Source organism: Nerophis ophidion, linkage group LG24 (assembly GCF_033978795.1).
Source record: "Nerophis ophidion isolate RoL-2023_Sa linkage group LG24, RoL_Noph_v1.0, whole genome shotgun sequence".
In the NCBI taxonomy this organism is placed as follows: Eukaryota; Metazoa; Chordata; class Actinopteri; order Syngnathiformes; family Syngnathidae; genus Nerophis; species Nerophis ophidion.
Window position 1 is genome coordinate 23670417 of NC_084634.1, and position 24977 is coordinate 23695393.

Below are 24977 nucleotides of genomic sequence, written 5' to 3' on the forward strand. Positions count from 1 at the left end.
TGGTTTCATAGATAGATAGATAGATAGATAGTACTTTATTGATTCCTTCAGGAGAGTTCCTTCAGGAAAATTAAAATTCCAGCAGCAGTGTACAGAGTTGAGAACAATTAAAAAAAAAAAAGTAAAAAGTAAATAATGGGGGTTTAAAAGGAAACAAAATAGAGAAATATTACAAAAAGAATAAAAACAATGGGAATAACAATATAACAGTAAAATAAGAATATAACAAGACAAAGTAGGCAGTAGTGACCATGTTATGAAAACGTATTGCACTGTTAATGTTTTGCATCCCCTGTCATCCTAATACCCCCCGTCCCAGCGAGGATGCAATGGATCACACCCATTATGCAAGATAGATTCCAGTTCACCTGAGAGACATGGCTGAACTACCAAGGACACACCCTAACGTAGCACAGGCATTCAAGCCAGCCAAATTCACTGTCCACAAGACCAAAAATGTGTTCTCCTCTATGGCCATTGACCAGGCCCATGAGCAGATGAATGCTTGCATTATAGGAGATAATGGTGCTGTGAGCCTTACTGACAACCCATCTGCACTATTGCGATGGATGGTAGCAGGACCAGAAGTTGCACGATCCATACAGGAGTTTGAGATTGATTCCAAGAAATCAGATAACACATGTCACCATGACCAAACAACAAGTGTCCAGGTTTCATTCATCAAAGATGTACAATTTTTGGTCAGTGCAATTGAACACTTTGGAAATCCATTTGAAGAGGAAAGCAAGGACCTGATTTTTCTCCACTCAAAGGAACTTGCTGGACCTTAAGCTGCTGAGGTAGCCAGAAGGTGAAGCAGATAGGAGAGCACCATTTTGAAGCTTTCATCAAATAACGCCTTGTTGAGAGAACAAAGACAGCGGACTACACCATACCAAGAAATAAGCTTCTGGTGTTTGGTACTTCAACCGTGAGGAGAGAGTATCAACACCGAAACAGAAAATGGTCTCTCTCAAACAGAACATGGAGCTCTTTTCAAGGTTATTCATTGCTTGCCAGACCCGAAATGGAAACCTAGAGGAGTTCTTTCGACACGAGAACCAACCATGTCCACCAGCGCTTTCTGATGGGAGAGGTCTCTGACTGGGAGTGAAGAGTGATCTGCTTCCATGCCTGGAACAAGTTCACAGTGCATATACTCTGACAGTCCAAAGGTTACCTGCACCATTGTAGATGTAGATGACTATGCCCATGTGATCTTCAATCCATATCTGACCAGAAAGTTTGAAACTGTGTCCAGGCTTGATCTAGGGTGGGAACGCTACTTGTCTGACTCTCTGAAAGCTAATACGAGAGCAAAGCGTGGCACTGGAATTCAGAGACGTGTGGTAGGTGATGCAGCCATTCCCAGGAACTGGCTAAACTTTCTTAGAGTTGACAGCAATAAGACTGAGTTGTTTGCCTTTCTCTCGGAGGCCCTGCTCAGATGGTTTGTGTAGGAGGATAAACAGCTTGTCATCACAAGTGACATGGAAGTCCTTAGCAAGCCACCTCTCCCTGATAGGACATCAATTGCTCCTTGCACGCACAAGGAAGCGGATAGTCACATGTTATTGCAAGTAGCCCATGCAGCAAGAAACGGCCACCACAAAATTATGATTCTAACAGTTGATACTGATGTTGTGGTGCTGGCTGTGGCAGTGGATCAGACTCTACAACCAGAGGATGAGCTTTGGTTGGATTTCGGTACTGGTAAGAATTTTCGATATTTGGCAGTCCATGAAATTGCAGCAGGACTCGGGCCCGAGAAAGCATGTGCACTACCAGTGTTCCATGCATTGACGGGTTGTGACACTGTGTCGAGCTTTGCTGGCCATGGGGAAAAGACTGCATGGGCTGTATGGTCTGTGCTTCCAGAACTTACACATGCCCTGTTGAAAGTGTCTTCAGCCCCAGATGACATACCACAGGAGGTAATGGCCACAATTGAGAGGTTTGTTATCTTAGTCTATGACCGAACCAGCACATGTACAGAAATCAATACGGCAAGGAGGAAGTTATTTGCAAAGAGGCACAATGTGTAAGCAATCCCCCCTACCAAGGCTGCCCTAGAAGAGCATGTTAAGAGAGCTGTATACCAATGAGGGCACGTGTGGGGTATAGTCCTGGTGTCAACACCAGAACTACCTTCACCGTGCGAATGGGGCTGGTCAAAGTCACCTGAGGGGGACTATGAACCCTTCTGGACATGCCTACCAGATGCAGGCCAGTCAAGTTATGAACTTGTCTCATGCAAATGCAAGAAGGGTTTTGTTGGGCAGTGTATAAGTGCAAAAAAAATCCCACTTACAGTGCACAGCCCTTTGTGTCTGTGAAGGCAAGTGTGACTAGTCTTCCCTGTGATAGACCCTAGGTTTCCCTTGCTTAACATGAGTATTTTGAGATAGAAAGAAGATTCTGAGAAATTCCAAAGTTCCCAATTCAAATTCTGCATCAAGATAAATGTATAATTAAAGGCCTACTGAAATGAGATTTTCTTATTTAAAAGGGAATAGCAGGTCCATTCTAAGTGTCATACTTGATCATTTCACGATATTGCCATATTTTTGCTGAAAGGATTTAGTAGAGAACATCGAGGATAAAGTTTGCAACTTTTGGTCGCTAATAAAAAAGCCCTGCCTTTAATGGAAGTATGTGCGCGTGACGTCACGAGTTGCAGGGCTCCACACATATTCACATTGTTTATAATGGGAGGCACCAGCAGTAAGAGCAATTCGGACTGAAAAAGCGACAATTTCCTCATTAATTTGAGCGAGGATGAAAGATTTGTGAATTACGATATTGATAGTGAAGGACTAGAAAAAAAAATGTATATATATATATATATATATATATATATATATATATATATATGTATATATATATATGTATATATATATATATATCTATATATATATATATATATATATACAGAAAAAAAGCGACAGCTCCAGGCGGCGGCAGTGTGAGCGTTTTAGATGTAATTAGACGCATTTACTAGGATAATTCTGGAAGATCCCTTATCTGCTTATTGTTTTAATAGTGTTTTAGTGAGATTGGAAAGATTGGAAAGCTATACCTCAAGGTCGGATGGCTGCGGTGAACACGCAGTGTCTCAGAGAGAAGCCGAGGAGCCAAGCCCACAGCTGCCTTTTGTGACAGCTGCTGCAGGAGGACGAATAATCCAATGATGTCCCCGGTAAGATATATATCACAATTTTCCCATCCAAAAACATGCTGGTTGACATACAGAAAACATGTTCACTTGACCGCTCTGCTTCACAACAAACAAAGAAACACCGGCTGTGTCTCGGTGCTAAAGACAGCTGCAATCCACCGCTTTCCACCAACAGCATTGTTCTTTATAGTCTCCATTATTAAATGAACAAATTGCAAAAGATTCAGCAACATAGAAGTTCAGAATACTGTGTAATTATGCGATTAAAGCAGACGACTTTTAGTCGCCAGTGGTGCAGCGCTAATATTTCCTGACAGTCCGTGGCGTCACGCGCACGCGTCATCATTCCGCAACGTTTTCCACAAGAAACTTGCGGGAAATTTAAAATTGCAATTTAGTAAACTAAAAAGGTCGTATTGGCATGTGTTGCAATGTGAATATTTCATCATTGATATATAAACTATCAGACTGCGTGGTTGGTAGTAGTGGGTTTCAGTAGGCTTTTAAACATAGAGATCATCCATATCGAACCAGTTGGTGGCCATTTTCCATTTTATACGAACATTTTCCACTATCTAAAAGACATTTACCAAGTAGTAGGAATGGTAAATAAGTCTGAAATATCATATCAAATCCATCATTCATAAGAAAACAGTTGTTGCTGGCTGACATTTTTAAAAATGGCTGCCATGGGCGCCATGTTGAAAATTTATGATGGCTCCACATCCAAATCTTTTGAGAATGCCTTTGGCTATAAGTGTACCAAATTTCATGCTTTTATCACAAAATGCACAATTCCTTTATATTTTGGAACTAACCTCTTAGACTATATGCTTTTAGTTACGAGCAAAACTTTTTGCTTCCCTGCCGCTAGTTGGCGAAGCGATTGTCAGAATAAGCCCTGTAAGATCCGGCCAAGACATCCGGTCTTACTTGCTGGCAATAGCTTAAAGCTAGAGATCGACATGACTTTGTTTTCCAACCATGGGAACAAAAAACGTTTGTGTGAAGGACAGTTCCGAGAAGAAAAGTGGATCGTATTTATTGGATTAAAGAAAGAAATCATTAAAAACATGACAGAGCGTGTAACCAACTTGGCAAGGCTGAAGGAACTTAAGATAAACTGTTAAACAAGCTTTGGGCAATTAAATAACATGCAGTCAAAAGTAAAACATTTAAAAAAATTGTTGGCTGACATTTTGACAAAAAAATTGTATTTGTGTACAAATATTAAGGTATTTTCTTAAGCTCATTTTAATTGTGCAAAAAAGTAATCACCTATGATTATCCCAAATAAATTTAATCTGATAAAAAAACAAATACAATCTTTTGACAGTCTTAGCTTTTATACATTTCTTATTTAAAACTTCGATTTTCTTTGTTTTGGGAGTACCAAACATCAATTAAATACATTTTAATCATCTTAGTTGGCAACATTAATTTGAGATTTAAGTTTTAAATCATGTCCTACAACCAATTAGGCTTATAATTTGAGGTTTTTACTGTAATGTATTTCATTGATATCGAAAATACATTACAGTCAGTGCGGTTATACCATTACGCTCTAATGAGTTATTTGACTATTCAATATTGATTTATTTAATCATCAGATTTATTTACATTTTTTTAAGGGGAACTGGACTTTTTTTGGGGAATTTTACTTATCGTTCACAATTATGAGAGAGAAGAACACACATCTTTTTATTTTTATTTTAATGATTATAAAAACGTTTGAAAGATGTCACAGTTCAAAGCCCTCCAGCAATATTTTACATACACACTGCAAGTATTTATATAATGTAGTAACAGATACGTTCATAACAATATGTGAAATGTACAATATCTACCAAGTTTTTGAGAATTGTAATCATTTACGGGACTGATTTCTTCCACGCATTGATTTCTGTTTCCATGGCAGTGCACTTCCGACTTCCGGCATCAACTTGTGTTCCTACTTCCGGAATCAAACACGCATGTGTGTTTTAATAATGGAAGACTTGTTAAGAGACAACAAATATGATTATTTTTGGACACATCAGGTTAAACAACCTTATACTTTTGAAGCTGAATATACTGCTGCTTATAAAAGCAAGAGTTGGAGCAGACGGAAGTCGGGAGAGGGTGATGAAAGCGATTTTGACAGCAAAAATATGGAACTTGGAGCTAAGCTATTTCGACATAGATGGATTGCTTACCCAAGATCAACAGGAAACGTCCCCGGCCAGCTGGACCCAATGAACAACTGTCCATCGAGTGAGTCACGTTACACGCAGCACGACATGCGTGTTAGTACAAATACAAGACATACGCTTTACAGCTAATACAGAAGCACGTCAATGTGTTACTACGATAGAAAAATACTTCCTCAATATTTGCTCTTACAATAACAATGTCGCTACAGCGTGGTTATAATATTGGTTACGGAACATAAATGAAGTATTATTGATGGTTTTTGAATGCATTTTTAAAGTGATTTAGAAGTAGAATTGACTGCTCCCAATAGCTGCATGAACGAACCGATGTTTACGTGTCAGAAAGTGGAAAAAAAAATTAAATAAACTTTTGTCTTGTTGAGTCTCATAATGATTGTGAACCACAGGCAAAATTCCAAAAAAAGTGCAGTTTCCCTTTAACAGGTTTTTCCATGTTATTATCGGGAACATTAGAAAGACTCACTTATGATGATGTGGCTCTTGTAATGGAATTTGACAACCTCTGAAATAATAAGCCGTTTATCGCAACAACACTAAAATTATAAACGTGATAGTGTCATGGTGGGAACTGAATAATAAGCTTTAATCTTTCAGATTCTAAAATAGAAATCCATAATCCCAATGTTATCTGGAGTACTGTGCAAAGCTGACCTACTGTGCTGTTACTAAGATGCTCGCCTTGCCGCACCCTCCCGAGCGACAACGTTTTCGCAAGAAAGTTAAATAGCACCAGAGTCTAAAGTGCAAAAAGACTTAGGAGTCTGCCTTCATCTTAAGACCCAAAAGGCCAACAACTGTATTCTGCAATCAAATGACTGTTACAGATTTGAAGGGTTTCAGATTGTCTCCTTCTCAGAATAACCATCACAGAGCCTCCCCGTGTGGACGGGTAAAACTGAGCTTTTAGGTTTGTGTCATAAAAAATACACAAAGTGGTTTCTGTCTTTTGATAACTTATTTAAAAGGGGAACTGATTTTTTGGGGGGGAATATTGCGATAAGTAAGACAACAACAGCTTTTTTTTAAATGCATTCTAATTCGTAGAATATGGTGTATACGAGGTGGCTAACAATGCAGCCACGAGCTTAAGGCAAAGAAAGTGGAGTGGCAATGTTTAATTATAAATACTCTGAACGCCATATAATAATAACCTTGGCAGATTCCCATTTTGTCTCAATGCCTAAGAATCTAGTTACACTACTTATGATGTTTTTAATTAAAATATTTCAATTGTTATACAGAGGAACCTCGATTTACCATTTTTAAACTTTGGATTTACAAACTTTTCGATCCAGCCAAATATGCTTTCATATGTGAGCCATGTCTCTGTATCAGCTTCATTCAGACATGATTTTCTGTCATGCCTGCAGGATAAAACCAGGGTGCAGCCCTCTGGCTGAGGCGGAGCCCTCCACGTCACTTGCTGCGCGGACACTACTCATCTCATCTGAGAGGAAAGATGAGCTACTCTCGTTAATCGGCGTGTCTTTCAAAGCAAATACACAGTCACTCGGGCGGCATGGCGTAGTGCAGTGGTTCTCAACCTTTTTTCACCCCCTGTGAACATTTTTTTTAACTCAAGTACCCCCTAATCAGAGCAAAGTATTTTTGGTTGAAAAAAAGAGATAAAGAAGTAAAATACAGCACTATGTCATCAGTTTCTGATTTATTAAATTTAATAACAGTGCAAAATATTGCTCAATTGTAGTGGTGTTTCTTAAAATATTTGGAAAAAAGATGCAAAAATAACTAAAAACTGGTTGAAAAATAAACAAATGATTCAATTATAAATAAAGATTTCTACACATAGAAGTAATCATCAACTTAAAGGATTGTAATAGAGATCCATCTGGATTCATCAATTTCATTCTAAACATTTCTTCGTAAAAAAATAAATATTTAATATCAGTACCGTATTTTTCCAACTATACATCGCAGTCTTCTCCACAGTCCAGCGGGGGGTGAGACCCGGCCAAAACCCCCCCAAAAAATAAAAAAATAAAAATAAAAAAAATACATATATATTTTTTATATAGTTTGGCCAAGTTTCACCCCCGGCCAAACTACAAAAAAAAAAAAAAACACGCGATTTATAGTCTGAAAAATACGGTATTTATGGAACATGTCCACAAAAAATGTAGCTGTCAACACTGAATATTGCATTGTTGCTTTTCTTTTCACAGTTCTTTTTGACGGACATTTTAGTGAGAAACCTGAGCTTGTGCTTAACTGAGGATCTTTGTCAGTCTTGGTGATATTGCGGACGCCTTCCGCATCGTGCCTTGAGATGACCTGAATTCATTTAGTCTCCTCTTAAAAAATCCAGGTGGCTTACCGACATGACAAGTGTGTCTTGTCCGGAGATAGCGCTGAAGATGTGCGGGCTTCATTAGCTTACATTTCTCCACAGAAAAAACTCAATGACTTGGGGGGGGGTTACAACTCGAAGCCGTAAATCCCATCAACACATATTCTTTGGAATACTGTCTGAATTTTGCCCACTCTGGTTTGGCCTTCTTTTGCACATGTTCCTCCTCATTTTCAGCTGCATTTCTGCTACGCTTTAACTACGCCTCCATTGTTTTCTACATCGACAGTTGATTGACAGTTGGTGCGATGCAGCACCCCAGGTAGGATCAAACCATCATGGCATGGGGGAAATTCTGGGTTTATGGTAATTAATGGAATAGCCTAGTACTTGATTTGATGTTCAGTTTATGAACTTACATTCATACTTTGTTGAAGTATTATTGAATAAATACATTTATAAAGGATTTTTGAATTGTTGCTATTTTTATAATGTTTTTAAAAAATCTCACGTACCCCCTGGGATACCTTCAAGTACCCCCAGGGGGACGCATACCCCCATTTGAGAAACACTGGCGTTGTGGGTAGATCGGCCGTGCCAGAAACCTGAGGTTTGCAGGTTCGCTTCCCACTCATTAACATCCAAATCGCTGCCGTCACACTTGCCCCTGGTGCCGCTCACAATGGTGACTGAATGATGAATGAATGATTGGTGGTGGTCGGAGGCCGTGGGCGCAAACTGGCAGCCAGGCTTCTGTCAGTCTACCCCAGGGCAGCTGTGGCTACGGATGTAGCTTACCACCACCAGGTGTGAATGAATGATGGGTTCCCACTTCTCTGTGAGCGCTTTGAGTATCTAACAATAGAAAAGCGCAATATAAATCTAATCCATTATTATTATTATTATTATTCTCCTTCTATCTGTGCTCCTTTCTAGTCAGCACCTCATTTGCCGATGTTAATGTACAGTAAGTGGATTTTACTTTTCTAAGTGTTTATTATTGTAGCCACATTGATGTGAAAGTTATGGACTTTTGTGAATTTTGATCTTTTGTGAGGGCACCATAGTGACTTCTAGGTGTTTGCATGTTGGCAAACCAGGGCATGATCTGGCTTGTTAATAAAGAGCAAGTTGATCCATCAACTTTGTGTTATGTTTGTTTGACATGCAGTGAGCATTGCAATTTATATTGTGTTTAAAGTGTACAAACCTTCAAAAACGGCTGCAACCCATTATCCATTTTTATATAATGTCTTATAAAAAAATGAAGTAGAGTGAATAAATAACTAACGTACAGTGAAACCTCACTATTCAAACCTTTCAATTTACAAACACTGTTCAGGAACCAATTACATTCGGAAGTTGATTCAGATGGCCCCGATGTCCTGACAAATGAAACGTGACACATCGGGGGAGTGCACTATCCAATTTGAATTTTAAATAGCTTAACATGTGTTTTGTTGCAATTCCACCTTTCACCACAGCGTCAATTGTTAGGTAGAGTGACACTTTCAATCATTTTCAGCAGAATGCATTGCATAATGATTAACTTCCCATCTTTCTCAAACGCATTATCCACCCAGGAATAGGGCCATATGAATCCCTTCCCTACTGTAAGTTCATAAATTGAGGTTCCACTGTACTATATCCAGAGGTGGGTAGTAACATGCTACATTTACTCTGTTACATCTACTTGAGTAACTTTTGGGATAAATTGTACTTCTAAGAGTAGTTTTTATGCAACTTACTTTTACTTTTACTTGAGTACATTTATAGAGAAGAAACGCTACTTTTACTCCGCTCCATTCATGTACATTCAGCTCGTTACTCGCTACTTTTTTTTTTATAGATCTATTAATGTTTGTTTTGGTTTTTCAAAGTAGGATCTACGCATGCCTGCGTTTCACCAATCACATGCAGTCACAGGTGACGTTGGCCCAATCAAACAGAGCCAGGCGGTCACGTGACCGTCACACGTCGAATCCGACTTAAAAAAGTTGAAAAACTTATTGGGGTGTTACCATCTAGTGGTCAATTGTTCGAAATTTGTACTGTACTTTCAAATCTACTAATAAAAGTTTCAATCAATCAATCAAAAGTGTAAAGGAAAAAAGACACTTTTTATTTCAACCGTACTTCTCGTCAAAAGCCTAAAGGCTGATCGCACAGTTCCTGTCTTCACAATAAAAGTGCCGCTCCATCTCGCCTGCGCTAACAAAATAAGAGTCTCCGAAAGCCAGCGCAAACAAGCTAGCAAGCTACGGAGTTTGCCGCCAATGTATTTATTGTAAAGTGTATAAAAACTAATATAGAAGCTGGACAAATAAGATGCCAAAAACCACCGACTTTCATGTGGTATTAGACAGAAAGGAATAACTTTTTTTATCCTCCATTTGAAATGTGGACGTTTTCAGCACTACTGATTCCAATCAATGCAAGCCATCAGAATCAGGTAATACACCAACTTGTATTCTTGTCTTCATGAAAGATAGGAATCTATGTGTTAAACATGCATATATATTCATTAAAACGCCTTTAACATGTAAACTAAAACGGCAAAATAAATAAATATATGTATATATATCCATTCTTCCATCCATCCATTTCCTACCGCTTATTCCCTTTAGAGGTCGCGGGGGGCGCTGGCACCTATCTCAGCTACAATCGGGCGGAAGGCGTGGTACACCCTGGACATATCCATATATATGATATGTGTGTGTGTATGTATATGATACGTGTGTGTATGTATATATGAGGTAGATCACCTCGACTTGGTCTTTTATTAAATAATTGATTGACGTTGAAAAACTTATTGGGGTGTTACCATTTAGTGGTCAATTGTATGGAATATGTACTGTACTGTACAATCTACTAATACAAGTTTTAATTAATCAATCAATCAATCAATCGATGAATGCCTACTGAGCCTATGGTGCTGTTAAGTTATTGTGGCTCAATTTGCCTTTTTTTTATTTTAATGTATTATTATTTAATATATATTATTGTTTTAGTTGCTTAAGAGATATTCCTGGCTTTGAATTTGCTCATTACTATTTTTATGTTTTTGTGCATTATTTGTTGCCGTAATGAGGTTACTCATCAGTTACTCAGTACTTGAGTAGTTTATACACAACATACTTTTTACTTTTACTCAATAAATATTTGGGTGACTAGTCCTTACTTTTATTTGAGTAATAAATCTCTAAATTAACAGTACTCTTACTTGAGTACAGTTTTTGGCTATTCTACCCACCTCTGACTATATCCAGAATGAGCCATCTATTGTTACACATTATCTTTTCTTTTCTCTCCCTATTAGAAAATGGTAACATTTAAACACTCGTGAACAAGACTCTTAGGTACTTGAACTCCTCCACAGGCAGATCGCTGTGGCGTCTTCAGTAATGCGAACGCTGTATCCATCCGTTGTGGTGAAGAAGGAGCTGAGCCGGAAGGCAAAGCTCTCAATTTACCGGTCGATCTACGTTCCCATCCTCACCTATGGTCATGAGCTTTGGGTCATGACCGAAAGGACAAGACCACGGGTACAAGCGGCCGAAATGAGTTTCCTCCGCCGGGTGGTGGGGTTCTCCCTTAGAGATCGGGTGAGAAGCTCTGTCATCCGGAAGGAGCTCAAAGTAAAGCCGCTGCTCCTCCACATCGAGAGGAGCCAGATGAGGTGGTTCGGGCATCTGGTCAGGATGCCACCCGAACGCCTCCCTAGGGAGGTGTTTCGGGCACGTCCGACCGGTAAAAGGCCACGGGGAAGACCCAGGACACGTTGGGAAGACTATTTCTCCTGGCTGGCCAGGGAACGCCTCGGGATACCCCGGGAGGAGCTAGACAAATTGGCTGAGGAGAGGGAAGTCTGGGCTACCCTGCTTAGGCTGCTGCCCCCGCGACCCGACCTCGGATAAGGGGAAGACGATGGATGGATAGATGGAACATTTAAACACAGGACGTGATCCTCCTATCAGAGATTGCTGTAAGGTAGGATTAAATAATATCTGCTTCTTCCTTCTCTTTTTCAGACATGTTAAATTGTGCAAGTAAACATGATGCTCCTAAAAGAGGATCTATCATGCAAAACTAACTTTTCTCACCCATTGGTACCCTTTGTTGTGTATTTGCATAAGTCTTAATATTTTAAAATCAAACCATTGAGGCATGACAGAGATATTTATTAAACAATCCTGACTTCCTTCCTTCGTACAGCCTCCAGATGAGCTGTTTGGAACTTGCCCCATTTGTGATGTTTTCCCCATTAGTGACATCAGTAGACATTTCCATAGATAGTGGAAATTTACCCAAAATCTTTGTGAGTCCGCCATTGTAGTTTGACGCTGTCGTCAGTATCTTCCTTGTTTTTCTCTATCCTCTGTTGTGGGGCAGACTGGCTTCTATGTGCACATGTATCCTTCGCTGTTGCCATTTCTGATACAAAGTAGCGTTTATTTTGAACTCATATTAGGGCTGGGCGATATGGCCTTTTTTTAATATCGCAATATTTTTAGGCCATATCGCGATACACGATAGATATCTCGATATTTTGTCTTAGCCTTGAATTAGCACGATACATACAGTATAATCACAGCAGTATGATGATTCTATGTGTTTGCATTAAAACATTCTTGTTCATACTGCATTAATACATGCTCAATTTAAAGGCCTACTGAAACCCACTACTACCGACCACGCAGTCTGATTGTTTATATATCAATGATGAAATATTAACATTGCAACACATGCCAATACGGCCTTTTTAGTTTACTAAATTGCAATTTTAAATTTCCCTCGAGTTTCTTGTTGAAGACGTCGTTGAATGATGACGCGTACGCGGGACGTCACGGACTGAAAGGAAATATTAGCGCTGCACCAAACACGGCTAAAAGTAGTCTCTGTTCATGGCGTAATAACACAGTATTTTGGACATCTTTGTTGCTGAATCTTTTGCAATTTATTCATTTAATAATGGAGACTATAAATAACAATGCTGTTGGTGGAAAGCGGTGGATTGCAGCTGTCTTTAGCACCGAGACACAGTTTGTTTGTTGTGAAGCGGAGCGGTCAAGCGAACATATTTTCTCTATGTCAACCAGCATGTTTTTGGATGGGTAAATTGTGATATATATCTTACCGGTAACATCAATGGATTATTTGTCGTCCTGCAGCAGCTGTCATTTCAAAAAAGGCAGCTGTGAGCTTGGCTCCTCGGCTTCTCTCTGAGACACTGCGTGTTCACCGCAGCCATCCGACCTCGAGGTATTCTTTACCATCTTTAAAATGTCACTAAAACACTATTAAAACAATAAGCAGATAAGGGATCTTCCAGAATTATCCTACTAAATGTGTCTAAAAACATCTGAATCGCTCACAAGGCAATCACCTTTTTTTTTTACTTTATTTATTTATTTTTTTGTAGTCCTTCACTATCAATATCCTCAGCCACGAATCTTTCATTTCTCAAATTAATCGGGAAATTGTCGTTTTCTCGGTCCGAATAGCTCTTTTTGTTGGAGGCTCCCATTATAAACAATGTGAGGCTCTGAGGAGCCCTCACACGGGTGACATCATCGTCTGCTACTTCCGGTAAAGTCAAGGCTTTTTTATTAGCGACCAAAGGTTGCAAACTTTATCGTCGATGTTCTCCACTAAATCCTTTCAGCAAAAATATGGCAATATCTCAAAATGATCAAGTATGACACATAGAATGGACCTGCTATCCCCGTTTGAATAAGAAAATCTCATTTCAGTAGGCCTTTAAACTTTCATACAGAGAAGGAAATCACAACTAAAGAAATCACTATTTTTTTTACATAGTGTTGACCTGGAGATGTTTGCCTCGGCATTTTGATGGTGTGGGCGTGTGGCACCGAATGGAGATGTTGACATGCGGAGTAAACACTCTTCATTCTCTAGCAGGTGACTTTTCAAATGATGCTACATATTAGCAGTAATGCTACGATTATTGGCAATGCTTTTGCCCCACACTTGACAAATTACGGATGTCTGTTCGACATATTCCCACTTGAAGCCAAATCACCCCAAGACAATGGACCCCCTGCTGTTTTTCTTGGGAATTAATTCTTCCTCCATTTGTTAGCAGATTCGCACCTTCTTTCTCTCGTATAACCACTCGCACGGCTCCACTAGCATCACAGCTAACGTTACACATGCTGCTACCTCTCTGCTCCGCGAGGGCGTATATGTATGTGACGTATGATGTGACAGTATGTGACGTATGTAAGAAAGTGCGCTTGCTGTCTGTGAGGAAGAGAGACGGGAAAGAGTGAAGAAGAGCCTGTAGCGTAATGACAGCACTGTGTGAGAACGTAAACTCAAATATCACGATATAGTCATTTTCTATATCGCACAGAGACAAACCCGCAATATATTGTGTATATTGATAAATCTCCCAGCCCTAACTCATATCCGTCTGTAGATTTCATATGGAAGCACTAAAACCTATAACATGCTGATGGGAAGTAGACGCAGTTGAAGTGGAGGCACGTAAATAAGACCGCCCACAAAACGGTGCATCCTGAAGAGACGGTCAGAAAGCGGCTTGAAGATGGGAACATAATCCATACAAACTTTTAACCAAATAACCACAATCACATGATATTCAAACCACAAGGAAGTGTAAAAGTAGAAAAAAAACATAATACGACCCATTAAATGTAACTTGTAAAAACTGTCATAATATTCTCACTTTGGCATTTGTCATGGGTAATATGTATCTAACAGTCGAGAAATTAGAAACGATTTACCTTCCGTGCTGCTTGAATGTCAAAAAATGGCTTATTCCGGACGCTGAAGGGCTCTTTCGTCTTGTCAATCTGTCCATTCTTCATCTTTTGCATTCGCGGAGAAATTATCTCTTTTTCGATGCATAACAACCGGATATTGAAGTCACACTGACCCACAGGTTGACCCTGTAACACACAATTGACATTGTGAGCAAAGGAACATGCAGTGAAATAATCATGGGAACATCTTGTCAGAAGTACTCAAAGATGTGAAGTGCAAATACATGCTGGGGGAAAAAAACATTCAACATTTATTTGCAGTGGGTTCATTGCTGTTGAATTCTTTTGAAGCGGTTAACTTGACATCCAATAAACATGTTATATCTTAACAGTAAATGAGCACAGTAAGGTGGAATCAATTTTGCTTTGTTACTATGACAACACAGTTGTCGTGCTGTAATAACTGGATACACATGGTGGTACCTGCTCAGCAGCAGTGACCTAGACCATCTCAGATTTTCTACCAGCTAGGGCAAAACATGATTACATGTTGTTAGTAAGGGTGTCAACTTATTGCGTGAATAGTGATTAATTAATTTCAGTCATATTCATTAGCAGGTTATGTGTAATCAAAATGTTCATGTCTTACATTACTGTCACTGTAGAGAGCAACAACAGTACCGCCATGCGGCACAAAGATTATATGAAGCTACGTCTCACTCTGTCACGAGACTAATGTTATCGGCTTTAAATAGTCGGGATAGGATGAATTATATCTCCCAGACAGTGTAAAATGCTCATCATAAACTCAAAGACACATCAGAAGTGTGTTCAATGGATTGAATTATTATGTTCTATTGTTTTCAGCGCAGCGTAGACAAACAAATGTTGTCACTTCTTTTTGTTTTGACCAACATTAAACTGACATTATGCTATTACTGTATGACACAGCTTTGCATTAATATAGTGACATATTACATGCAGTAAATAACTTCAGATGATGTTGTATATTGATAATGTACGTGTATAAGACATATGTAATTCACTGTCACGGAAGCCAATCGAAGCAAAAATCTAAATGAGACAAATATAGACATTCATCCACCCATCCATTTTCAACGGCTTGTCCTTCTAAGGCAGTGTTTTTCAACCACTGTGCCGTGCCGTGAGATAGAGTCTGGTGTGCCGTGGGAGATGATGTCATTTCATCGAATTGGGTTAAAAAATATTTTTTGCAAACCAGTAATTATAATCTGAAAATAATGTGCCGTTGTTGAGTGTCTGTTCGGTCTAGAGCTTGGCAGAGTAACTGTGTATTACTCTTCCATATGAGTAGGTGGTAGCAGGTAGCTAATTGCTTTGTCGTGATCACAATATGCAGGCGACAGCGGTAGGCAACATGCAGGTAAAAATGTATCTAATGCTTAAACCAAAAATAAACAGAAGGCGAGTGCGCTAAGAAAAGGCATTGCAGCTTTGGGAAGGCTATGCAGAATAAAACTAAAACTGAACTGGCTGCAAAGTAAACAAAAACAGAATGCTTGACGACAGCAAAGACTTACTGTGGAGCAAAGACGGCGTCCACAAAGTACATTCCAACATGACATGACAATCAACAATGTCCCCACAGAGAAGAATAGCGACAATTTGAATATTCTTGATTGCTATAACAAAGCAGGTGTTGGGAATTAAAATTAAACTGTCACAGGAAAATACTAACAAAACAGGAAAAGCCACCAAAAGACAAGAACTAAAACACAAATAAGTTGCGGCGTGATGTGACAGGTTGTGACAGTAATTTGAGACAAGAGCTATACTGATGCATGCTTAGTTATGGTTGGAATTCATATCCAACACTTGCAAGGATAACTTTTTACTGTCAATATAGGCTGACGAGTTTCATTTTTAATGTTTTCTGCTGGTGGCGTACCTCCTCATTTTTTCAATGAAAAAAATTTGCATTGGCTCAAAGAAGGTTGAAAAACACTGTTTTAAGGGTTGATATATATTTGCTAAATCTGTTCTTTCAAACCATTATTACGAACATATACTGGCACTTTGATTGATGGGTGTTTTATTTATGTTGCATTATTTTTTGAAGCAGAAGTAAAGTGACAAGTCCAACAATATTACTTTGCCAATTGCTTAGAGAAGTTTTTCTTTTTACTGTCACTTTCAGCATTTTACCGTAAACGAAGTGCAAAATACTGTCTGTCCAAGTCTGTTAAAACAGTAATTGATCTATAAAGCCACTTGTTTTGTTTTGTTTTTGCAGGTATCAGCTAATGTAATTACAATCTTTTAATGCCACTTAAAACAAATGTAATGTCCATGCCTGACTGCAGACAGTTATTAAATGTATAGTCAAAAGCTTACAAGTAGGCAAAATTGATTGCTTTAATTGAGAACGTACAAAGGATGTACCATTCCAAGCATCCGGTGTTCAGTGATCATCGGCCGTAGTTAGTCAATTAAAAGGTTTCGGCGGCAGATCATTGCACTGTTCTTCCAACCAAAATTATTAAATGCAAAACCCCGTTTCCATATGAGTTGGGAAATTGTGTTAGATGTAAATATAAATGGAATACAATGATTTGCAAATCCTTTTCAACCCATATTCAGTTGAATGCACTACAAAGACAACATATTTGATGTTCAAACTCATAATTTTTTTTTTTTTTTGCAAATAATATTTATCTTAGAATTTCATGGCTGCAACACGTGCCAAAGTACTTGGGAAAGGGCATCTTCACCACTGTGTTACATCACCTTTTCTTTTAACAACACTCAATAAACCTTTGGGAACTGAGGAAACTAATTGTTGAAGCTTTGAAAGTGGAAATCTTTCCCATTCTTGTTTTATGTAGAGCTTCAGTCGTTCAACAGTCCGGGGTCTCCGCTGTCGTATTTTACGCTTCATAATGCGCCACACATTTTCGATGGGAGACAGGTCTGGACTGCAGGTAGGCCAGGAAGGTACCCGCACATTGTTGTAACACGTGGCTTGGCATTGTTTTGCTGAAGTAAGCAGGGGCGTCCATGATAACGTTGCTTGGATGACAACATATGTTGCTCCAAAACCTGTATGGACCATTCAGCATTAATGGTGCCTTCACGGATGTGTGAGTTACCCATGCCTTGAGCACTAATGCACCCCCATACCATCACAGATGCTGGCTTTTGAACTTTGCACCTATAACAACCCGGATGGTTATTTTCCTCTTTGTTCCAGAGGTCAACACGCCCACAGTTTCCAAATAGATTTGAGTTGTGGACTCGTCAGACCACAGAACACTTTTCCACTTTGCATCAGTCCATCTTAGATGAGCTCGGGCCCAGCGGAGCCAGCGGTGTTCCTGGGTGTTGTTGATAAATGGCTTTCGCTTTGCATAGTAGAGTTTTAACTTGCACTTACAGATGTAGCGACCAACTGTAGTTACTGACAGTGGTTTTAATGAAGTGTTCCTGAGCCCATGTGGTGATATCCTTTACACACTGATGTGGGTTTTTGATGCAGTACCGCCTGAGGGATCGAATGTCCGTAATATCATCGCTTACGTGCAGTGATTTCTCCAGATTCTTTGAATCTTTTGATGATTTTATGGACCGTACATGGTAAAATCCTTAAATTCCTTGCAATTGGACTTTGAGAAATGTTGTTCAATTTGCTTACAAATTGGTGACCCTGGCCCCATCCTTGTTTGTGAATTACTTAGCATTTCATGGAAGCTGCTTTTATACCCAATCATGGCACCCACCAGTTCCCAATAATAATAATAATAATAATTTTGTCTTCAAGTGGAATTGTACTGTGGAATAAATGTGATCATGTGCTGAGACCGATCCACTCTGCGCTCCCTTCCAAGGTTTCCTTATTGTCCCCATTGGGTTGAGTTTTTTTTCTCGCCCTGATGTGGGATCTGTGGCTTGTGCAGCCCTTTGAGACAATTGTGATTAAGGGTTATATAAATAAACTTTGGTTGATTGATTGACACATAGCCAAGTTGAATCTGTACAGCTAAAACTGATTTATTCCATCTATTTGTACTCAAACGTCATGGTTGCAATTCAAAAGTGCTTTTGCTGTAAATCACGGGTCTCAAACATGCGGCCCGCGGGCCGCATGTTTGGGACCCGTGCATAGATATGACAATTTAATGTATGTGCGACCCGCGAGTTTAATATGAACAGAACTTGACAGCGTCATACTACACAACATTCTCGATTTTCACGAGAGTCCCCATTGAATCAAGGCTGATTTTTACAATCACGCTATTCAAGGAGTGCTGTAACGGCACTGTTCTTAACATCCTCTGAATTCTGTATAGACAGTGTGTAAGCCAAATTGTTTGTCACCTTTGGCTGAGGAGTACACATGTGTGATGTTGCAAGACATATTTGGTCAACAGCTACACAAGTTACACTGAGGGTGGCCGTAAAAAAAACTTTAACACTGTTACAAATATGTGCCAGACCGTTAACCCACATCAAACAAAAATGACAAACACATTTCAGGAGAACATCCGCAATGTAACACAACATAAAGTCAACAAAACAAATACCCACAATTCCATACAATATACACACACCCCCACCCTCCCTACTTGCGTCGGTTGAGGTTGTGTATGTAGCCCGGGAGAGATGGGGCTGCAAGGTGTTCTGGGTATTTGTTCTCTTGTATTTAAGTTGTGTTAGGGTGTGGAAATTCTCCCAAAATGTGTTGGTCATTCTTGTTTGATGTTGGTTCACAGTGTGGCGCATATTTTTAACAGTGTTAAAGTTGTTTATACGGCCACCCTCAGTGTGGTCTGTATGGCTGTTGACCAAGTACGTTTTGCCGCCACATACGTTCTTCACAAGTCTCATACAACATGTTTCAGAGCCGTTGATTGTGTGATATAAAAGCGTGTGCGATGACATGAAATGGAGCAGTAGTCCTCTATAAGGGGGTGCGCGGACCCCTGGAAGTACTTGAAGGCATGCCAAGGGCCAAGTGATATTTTATTAAAAACATTTAAAATAATAGCAGCAATTCATAAATCCGTTAAAAATATGTTTATTGAATAATACCTCAATGAAATATGAATGGGAGTTCTTAAACTGTGAAAAAAATAATCCAACAATCCAACATTCAGTGTTGACAACGAGACGTTTTATGGACATGTTCCATAAATATTGATGTTAAAGATTTCTTTTTTTGTGAAGAAATGTTTACAATTAAGTTCATGAATCCTGATGGTTTTCTATTGCAATCCCCAAAGAGGGAACTTTAAGTTGATGATTACTTCTATTTATAATTGAATCACTTCTTCACTTGTTTATTTTTCAACAAGTTTTTTAGTTATTTTTATATCTTTTTTTCCAAATAGTTCAAGAAAGATCACTAAAAATGAGCAATATTTTGCACTGTTATACAATTTAATAAATCAGAAACTGTTGACATAGTGCTGTATTTTACTTCTTTATCTCTTTTTTTTTCAACCAAAAATGCTTTGTTCTGATTAGAGGGTACTTGAATTAAAAAAAAATTCACAGGGGGTATATCACTGAAAAAAGATTGAGAACCACTGTTGTAGAGGACGTCAAAGGCAGTGCAGTCAAGGCAGCCCTTAATAATGTCAGCCGGGTGAAAATTTGGAAAAAATCTTGAGAATGGTTGCACCGGTAGATTGTCGGGAGGTGCACTGAAATTCAGGAGTCTCCCAGCTTCACCCAGTTTCTGCATCCAGTGGCCCCCAGGTAAATTGACTTTGAGACCCCTGCTGTAAATAAATGATAGTTGGTCCAATATGTAGCTTTCTATCTAGGACCAGCCATGTATGCAGCATCAAGTATGCACTTGCTATTGGCTTCATGCAAGATTCAGATATATCAGTCTTTACATCTTGTTGGAAATGTACAAGACGTCAAGAATGATAAGGTCCCAGTTGCATCACGTCGCATTTTGCCACACTCAAAATCTGAAATGTCAGACTGTTCATATATCAATTCAAACAAAAAATGATTCCATTTACCAGTTTGAGCCAAGCACCTTCCCTCAACATTAACACCTTCATCAATTGTTTTGCTTAACCTTGCTTTCATGGTGTCAAGTTATATATGTACTATGTGTACTTCTCAGTAAGTAAGTGTGTGTTTTTAAAAAGCCCCAATCTAAATAGAGCTGCACTTCTCTGTTTTGGATGGCCTCAGATCAATAGCGACCAATCTATATCAGCACGAGAATGTAGCGACTTGGTTGCATTAGTATTCTGCTTGGTACCTAGAGAAAAGGTCAGCACTCCAAGCTTTTGAGGGGAATTATTGGCTGTGGGAGGGGGGAAAGGATTCTTGTTGACAGTGCATGAAGAGGTGGGTGGGTTGCCGCTGGTTAAAATAAAATGTTGCAAGTTAATTGTTTGTCTGGTACGTCTTTTCCATCCATCCATCCATCCATCTTCTTCCGCTTATCCGAGGTCGGGTCGTGGGGGCAACAGCCTAAGCAGGGAAACCCAGACTTCCCTCTCCCCAGCCACTTCGTCTAGCTCTTCCCGGGGGATCCCGAGGCGTTCCCAGGCCAGCCGGGGGACATAGTCTTCCCAACGTGTCCTGGGTCTTCCCCGTGGCCTCCTACCGGTTGGACGTGCCCTAAACACCTCCCTAGGGAGGCGTTCGGGTGGCATCCTGACCAGATGCCCGAACCACCTCATCTGGCTCTTCTCGATGTGGAGGAGCAGCGGCTTTACTTTGAGTTCCTCCCGGATGGCAGAGCTTCTCACCCTATCTCTAATGGAGAGCCCCGCCACACGGCGGAGGAAACTCATTTCGGCCGCTTGTACCCGTGATCTTATCCTTTCGGTCATGACCCAAAGCTCATGACCATGGGTGAGGATGGGAACGTGGATCGACCGGTAAATTGAGAGCTTTAACTTCCGGCTCAGCTCCTTCTTCACCACAACGGATCGGTACAACGTCCGCATTACTGAAGACGCCGCACCGATCCGCCTGTCGATCTCACGATCCACTCCTCCCCCACTCGTGAACAAGACTCCTAGGTACTTGAACTCCTCCACTTGGGGCGGGGTGTCCTCCCCAACCCGGAGATGGCATTCCACCCTTTTCCGGGCGAGAACCATGGACTCGGACTTGGAGGTACTGATTCTCATTCCGGTTGCTTCACACTCTGCTGTGCACTGATCCAGTGAGAGCTGAAGATCCCGGTCAGATGAAGCCATCAGGACCAAATTATCTGCAAAAAGCAGAGATCTAATCCTGCGGTCACCAAACCGGAAGCCCTCAACGGCTTGACTGCGCCTAAAAATTCGGTGACAAAGGACAGCCTTGGCGGAGTCCAACCCTCACTGGAAATGTGTTCGACTTACTGCCGGCAATGCGGACCAAGCTCTGGCACTGATCGTACAGGGAGCGGACCGCCACAATAAGACTTTCCGATACCCCATACTCTCTGAGCACTCCCCACAGGACTTCCCGAGGGACACGGTCGAATGCTTTCTCCAAGTCCACAAAGCACATGTAGACTGGTTGGGCAAACTCCCATGCACCGTCAAGAACCCTGATGAGAGTATAGAGCTGGTCCACAGTTCCACGACCAGGATGAAAACCACACTGTTCCTCCTGAATCCGAGGTTTGACTATCCGGCGTAGACTCCTCTATAGTACAACTGAATAAACCTTACCGGGAAGGCTGATGAGTGTGATCCCACGATAGTTGGAACACACCCTCCGGTCCCCCTTCTTAAAGAGAGGAACCACCACCCCGGTCTGCCAATCCAGAGGTACCGCCCCCGATGTCCACGCTATGCTGCAGAGTCTTGTCAACCAACACAGCCCCACAGCATCCAGAGCCTTAAGGAACTCCGGGCGGGCCTCATCCACCCCTGGGGCCTTGCCACCGAGGAGCTTTTTAACTACCTCAGCGACCTCAGCCCCAGAAATAGGAGAGTCCACCACAGATTCCCCAGGCACAGCTTCCTAATAGGAAGACGTGTTGGTGGGATTGAGAGGTCTTCGAAGCATTCCTTCCACCTATTCACAACATCCGCAGTTGAGGTCAGCAGAACACCATCCGCACCATACACGGTGTTGATAGTGCACTGCTTCCCCTTCCTGAGGCGGCGGACGGTGGTCCAGAATCACTTCGAAACCGTCCGGAAGTCGTTTTCCATGGCTTCCCCGAACTCCTCCCATGTCCGAGTTTTTGCCTCCGCGACCGCTGAATCTGCACACCGCTTGGCCTGTCGGTACCTGTCAACTGCCTCCGGAGTCCTATGAGCCAAAAGGACCCGATAGGACTCCTTCTTCAGCTTGACGGCATCCCTCAACGCTGGTGTCCACCAAGGGGTTTTAGGATTGCCACCCCGACAAGCACCAACTACCTTGCGGCCACAGCTCCGATCAGCCGCCTCGACAATAGAGGTGCGGAACATGGGCCACTCGGACTCAATGTCCAGCACCTCCCTCATGACATGTTCAAAGTTCATCCGGAGGTGGGAATTGAAACTTTCTCTGACAGGAGACTCTGCCAGACGTTCCCAGCAGACCCTCACAATGCGTTTGGGCCTCCCAGGTCTGTCCGGCATCCTCCCCCACCATCGCAGCCAACTCACCACTAGGTGGTGATCGGTAGAAAGCTCTGCCCCTCTCTTCACCCGAGTGTCCAAAACATAAGGCCGCAAATTCGATGACTACAACTACAAAGTTGATCATGGAACTGCGGCCTAGGGTGTCCTGGTGCCAAGTGCACATATGGACACCCTTATGTTTGAACATGGTGTTTGTTATGGACAAACTGTAACGAGCACAAAAGTCCAATAACAGAACACCACTCGGGTTCAGATCTGGGCGGCCATTCTTCCCAATCACGCCTTTCCAGGTTTCACTGTCGTTGCCAACGTGAGCGTTGAAGTCCCCCAGTAGGACAAGGGAATCACCCGGGGGAGCACTTTCCAGTACTCCCTCGAGTGTACCCAAAAAGGGTGGGTACTCTGAACTGCTGTTTGGTGCGTAAGCACAAACAACAGTCAGGACCCGTCCCCCCACCCGAAGGCGGAGGGAGGCTACCCTTTCGTCCACCGGGTTAAACTCCAAAGTGCAGGCTTTGAGCCGGGGCGCAACAAGAATTGCCACCCCAGCCCGTCGCCTCTCACTGCCGGCAACACCAGAGTGGAAGAGGGTCCAGTCCCTCTCGAGAGAAGTGGTTCCAGAGTCCTTGCTGTGCGTCGAAGTGAGTCCGACTATATCTAGCCGGAACTTCTCGACTTCGCGCACTAGCTCAGGCTCTTCCCCCCCCAGTGAGGTGACGTTCCACGTCCCAAGAGCTAGCTTCTGTAGCCGAGGATCGGACCGCCAAGTCCCCTGCCTTCGGCTGCCGCCCAGCTCACATTGCACCCGACTTCTATGGCCCCTGCTATGGGTGGTGAGCCCATTGGAGGGGTGACCCATGTTGCCTCTTCGGGCTGTGCCCGGCCGGGCCCCATGGGAACAGGCCCGGCCACCAGGCGTTTGCCATCGTGCCCCACCTCCGGCTCTAGAGGGAGGCCCCGGTGACCCGCGTCCAGGCGAGGGAAATCTGGGTCCATGTTTTTTCTTCTTCATTGAGGTCTTCGAGCTGCTCTTTGTCTGATCCCTCACCTAGAACCTGTTTGCCTTGGGAGACCCTACCAGGGGGCATAAAGCCCCCAGACAACATAGCGCCTAGGATCATTGGGACACGCAAACTCCTCTACCACGATAAGGTGGCAGCTCAGAGAGGAAGGGTACGTCTTTTTTTTTTGTTTTGTATTTTTTGGTACGTCATTTTTAGATTGTAAATGGAAAATTAAAGACATGTCCTTGATTGAACATTAGGGAAATTAACAATCACTTTCAGGCATGTGATCACCCTCTGGGGAAAAAAGAGGAAAACCGACACCTACATGTTGCATGTAAAGTACCACAAAATTGATAGTTTTTTTTTGGTCGATAATTTAACAACATAATATTATTGAAAATGTATTGTAAAATTCTGTAACATGCATGCAAAAAGCTCAGAAAACCTTTTCCTCAGGTGATGTCCTTCAGGTGTTGTGACATCTGTCACGTCAAAAATATACCTTCTCATTGGCTACAAATAAATGCTTTAGAATTAGTTCGGAACTGACTGTTCAGATTGTAATCATCCAAATATGATTCGTACATGTACATGATGTAAGTATATGTTTTATGTAGTAACGGGCACATTTATAACCTTTTTTGATATTTACGTACTTTTGATATTTTTAAACATTCACCGCACATTATTTAAAAGAAAAAAACGCATCACCGCGTTAGCTTTTTTTCCTTTCACCACTGATTTTTGCTCACTGCAGATTTCATGAGAGCCGACAGACATAATAAAACATCACTGTGGGGGGAGGTGTAGGTAGCGCTGCCTGTAGGAGCAAAAGTCACTGCCGCTGTCCAGGGTGCTGAAGACGAGCACCATTGGGCAGGGGCAGGGATTGTGCTGACGGCGAGACACAGCTGGCAGGTGATTAGATTTCACAAGTGGT

The 24977-nt window shown here is 41.5% G+C and overlaps 1 protein-coding gene across 2 annotated transcripts in view; it reads right to left on the reverse strand.

Moving 5' to 3' along the window:
- The window catches only part of rngtt (RNA guanylyltransferase and 5'-phosphatase), a 295667-nt gene that overhangs the window by 150766 nt on the left and 119924 nt on the right, over positions 1-24977 (reverse strand). For both annotated transcript variants that reach the window (XM_061885874.1, XM_061885873.1), the window contains one exon: positions 14470-14634. In XM_061885874.1, the coding sequence (XP_061741858.1) occupies positions 14470-14634 (165 nt within the window). The remainder of the gene's footprint in view (positions 1-14469; positions 14635-24977) is intronic.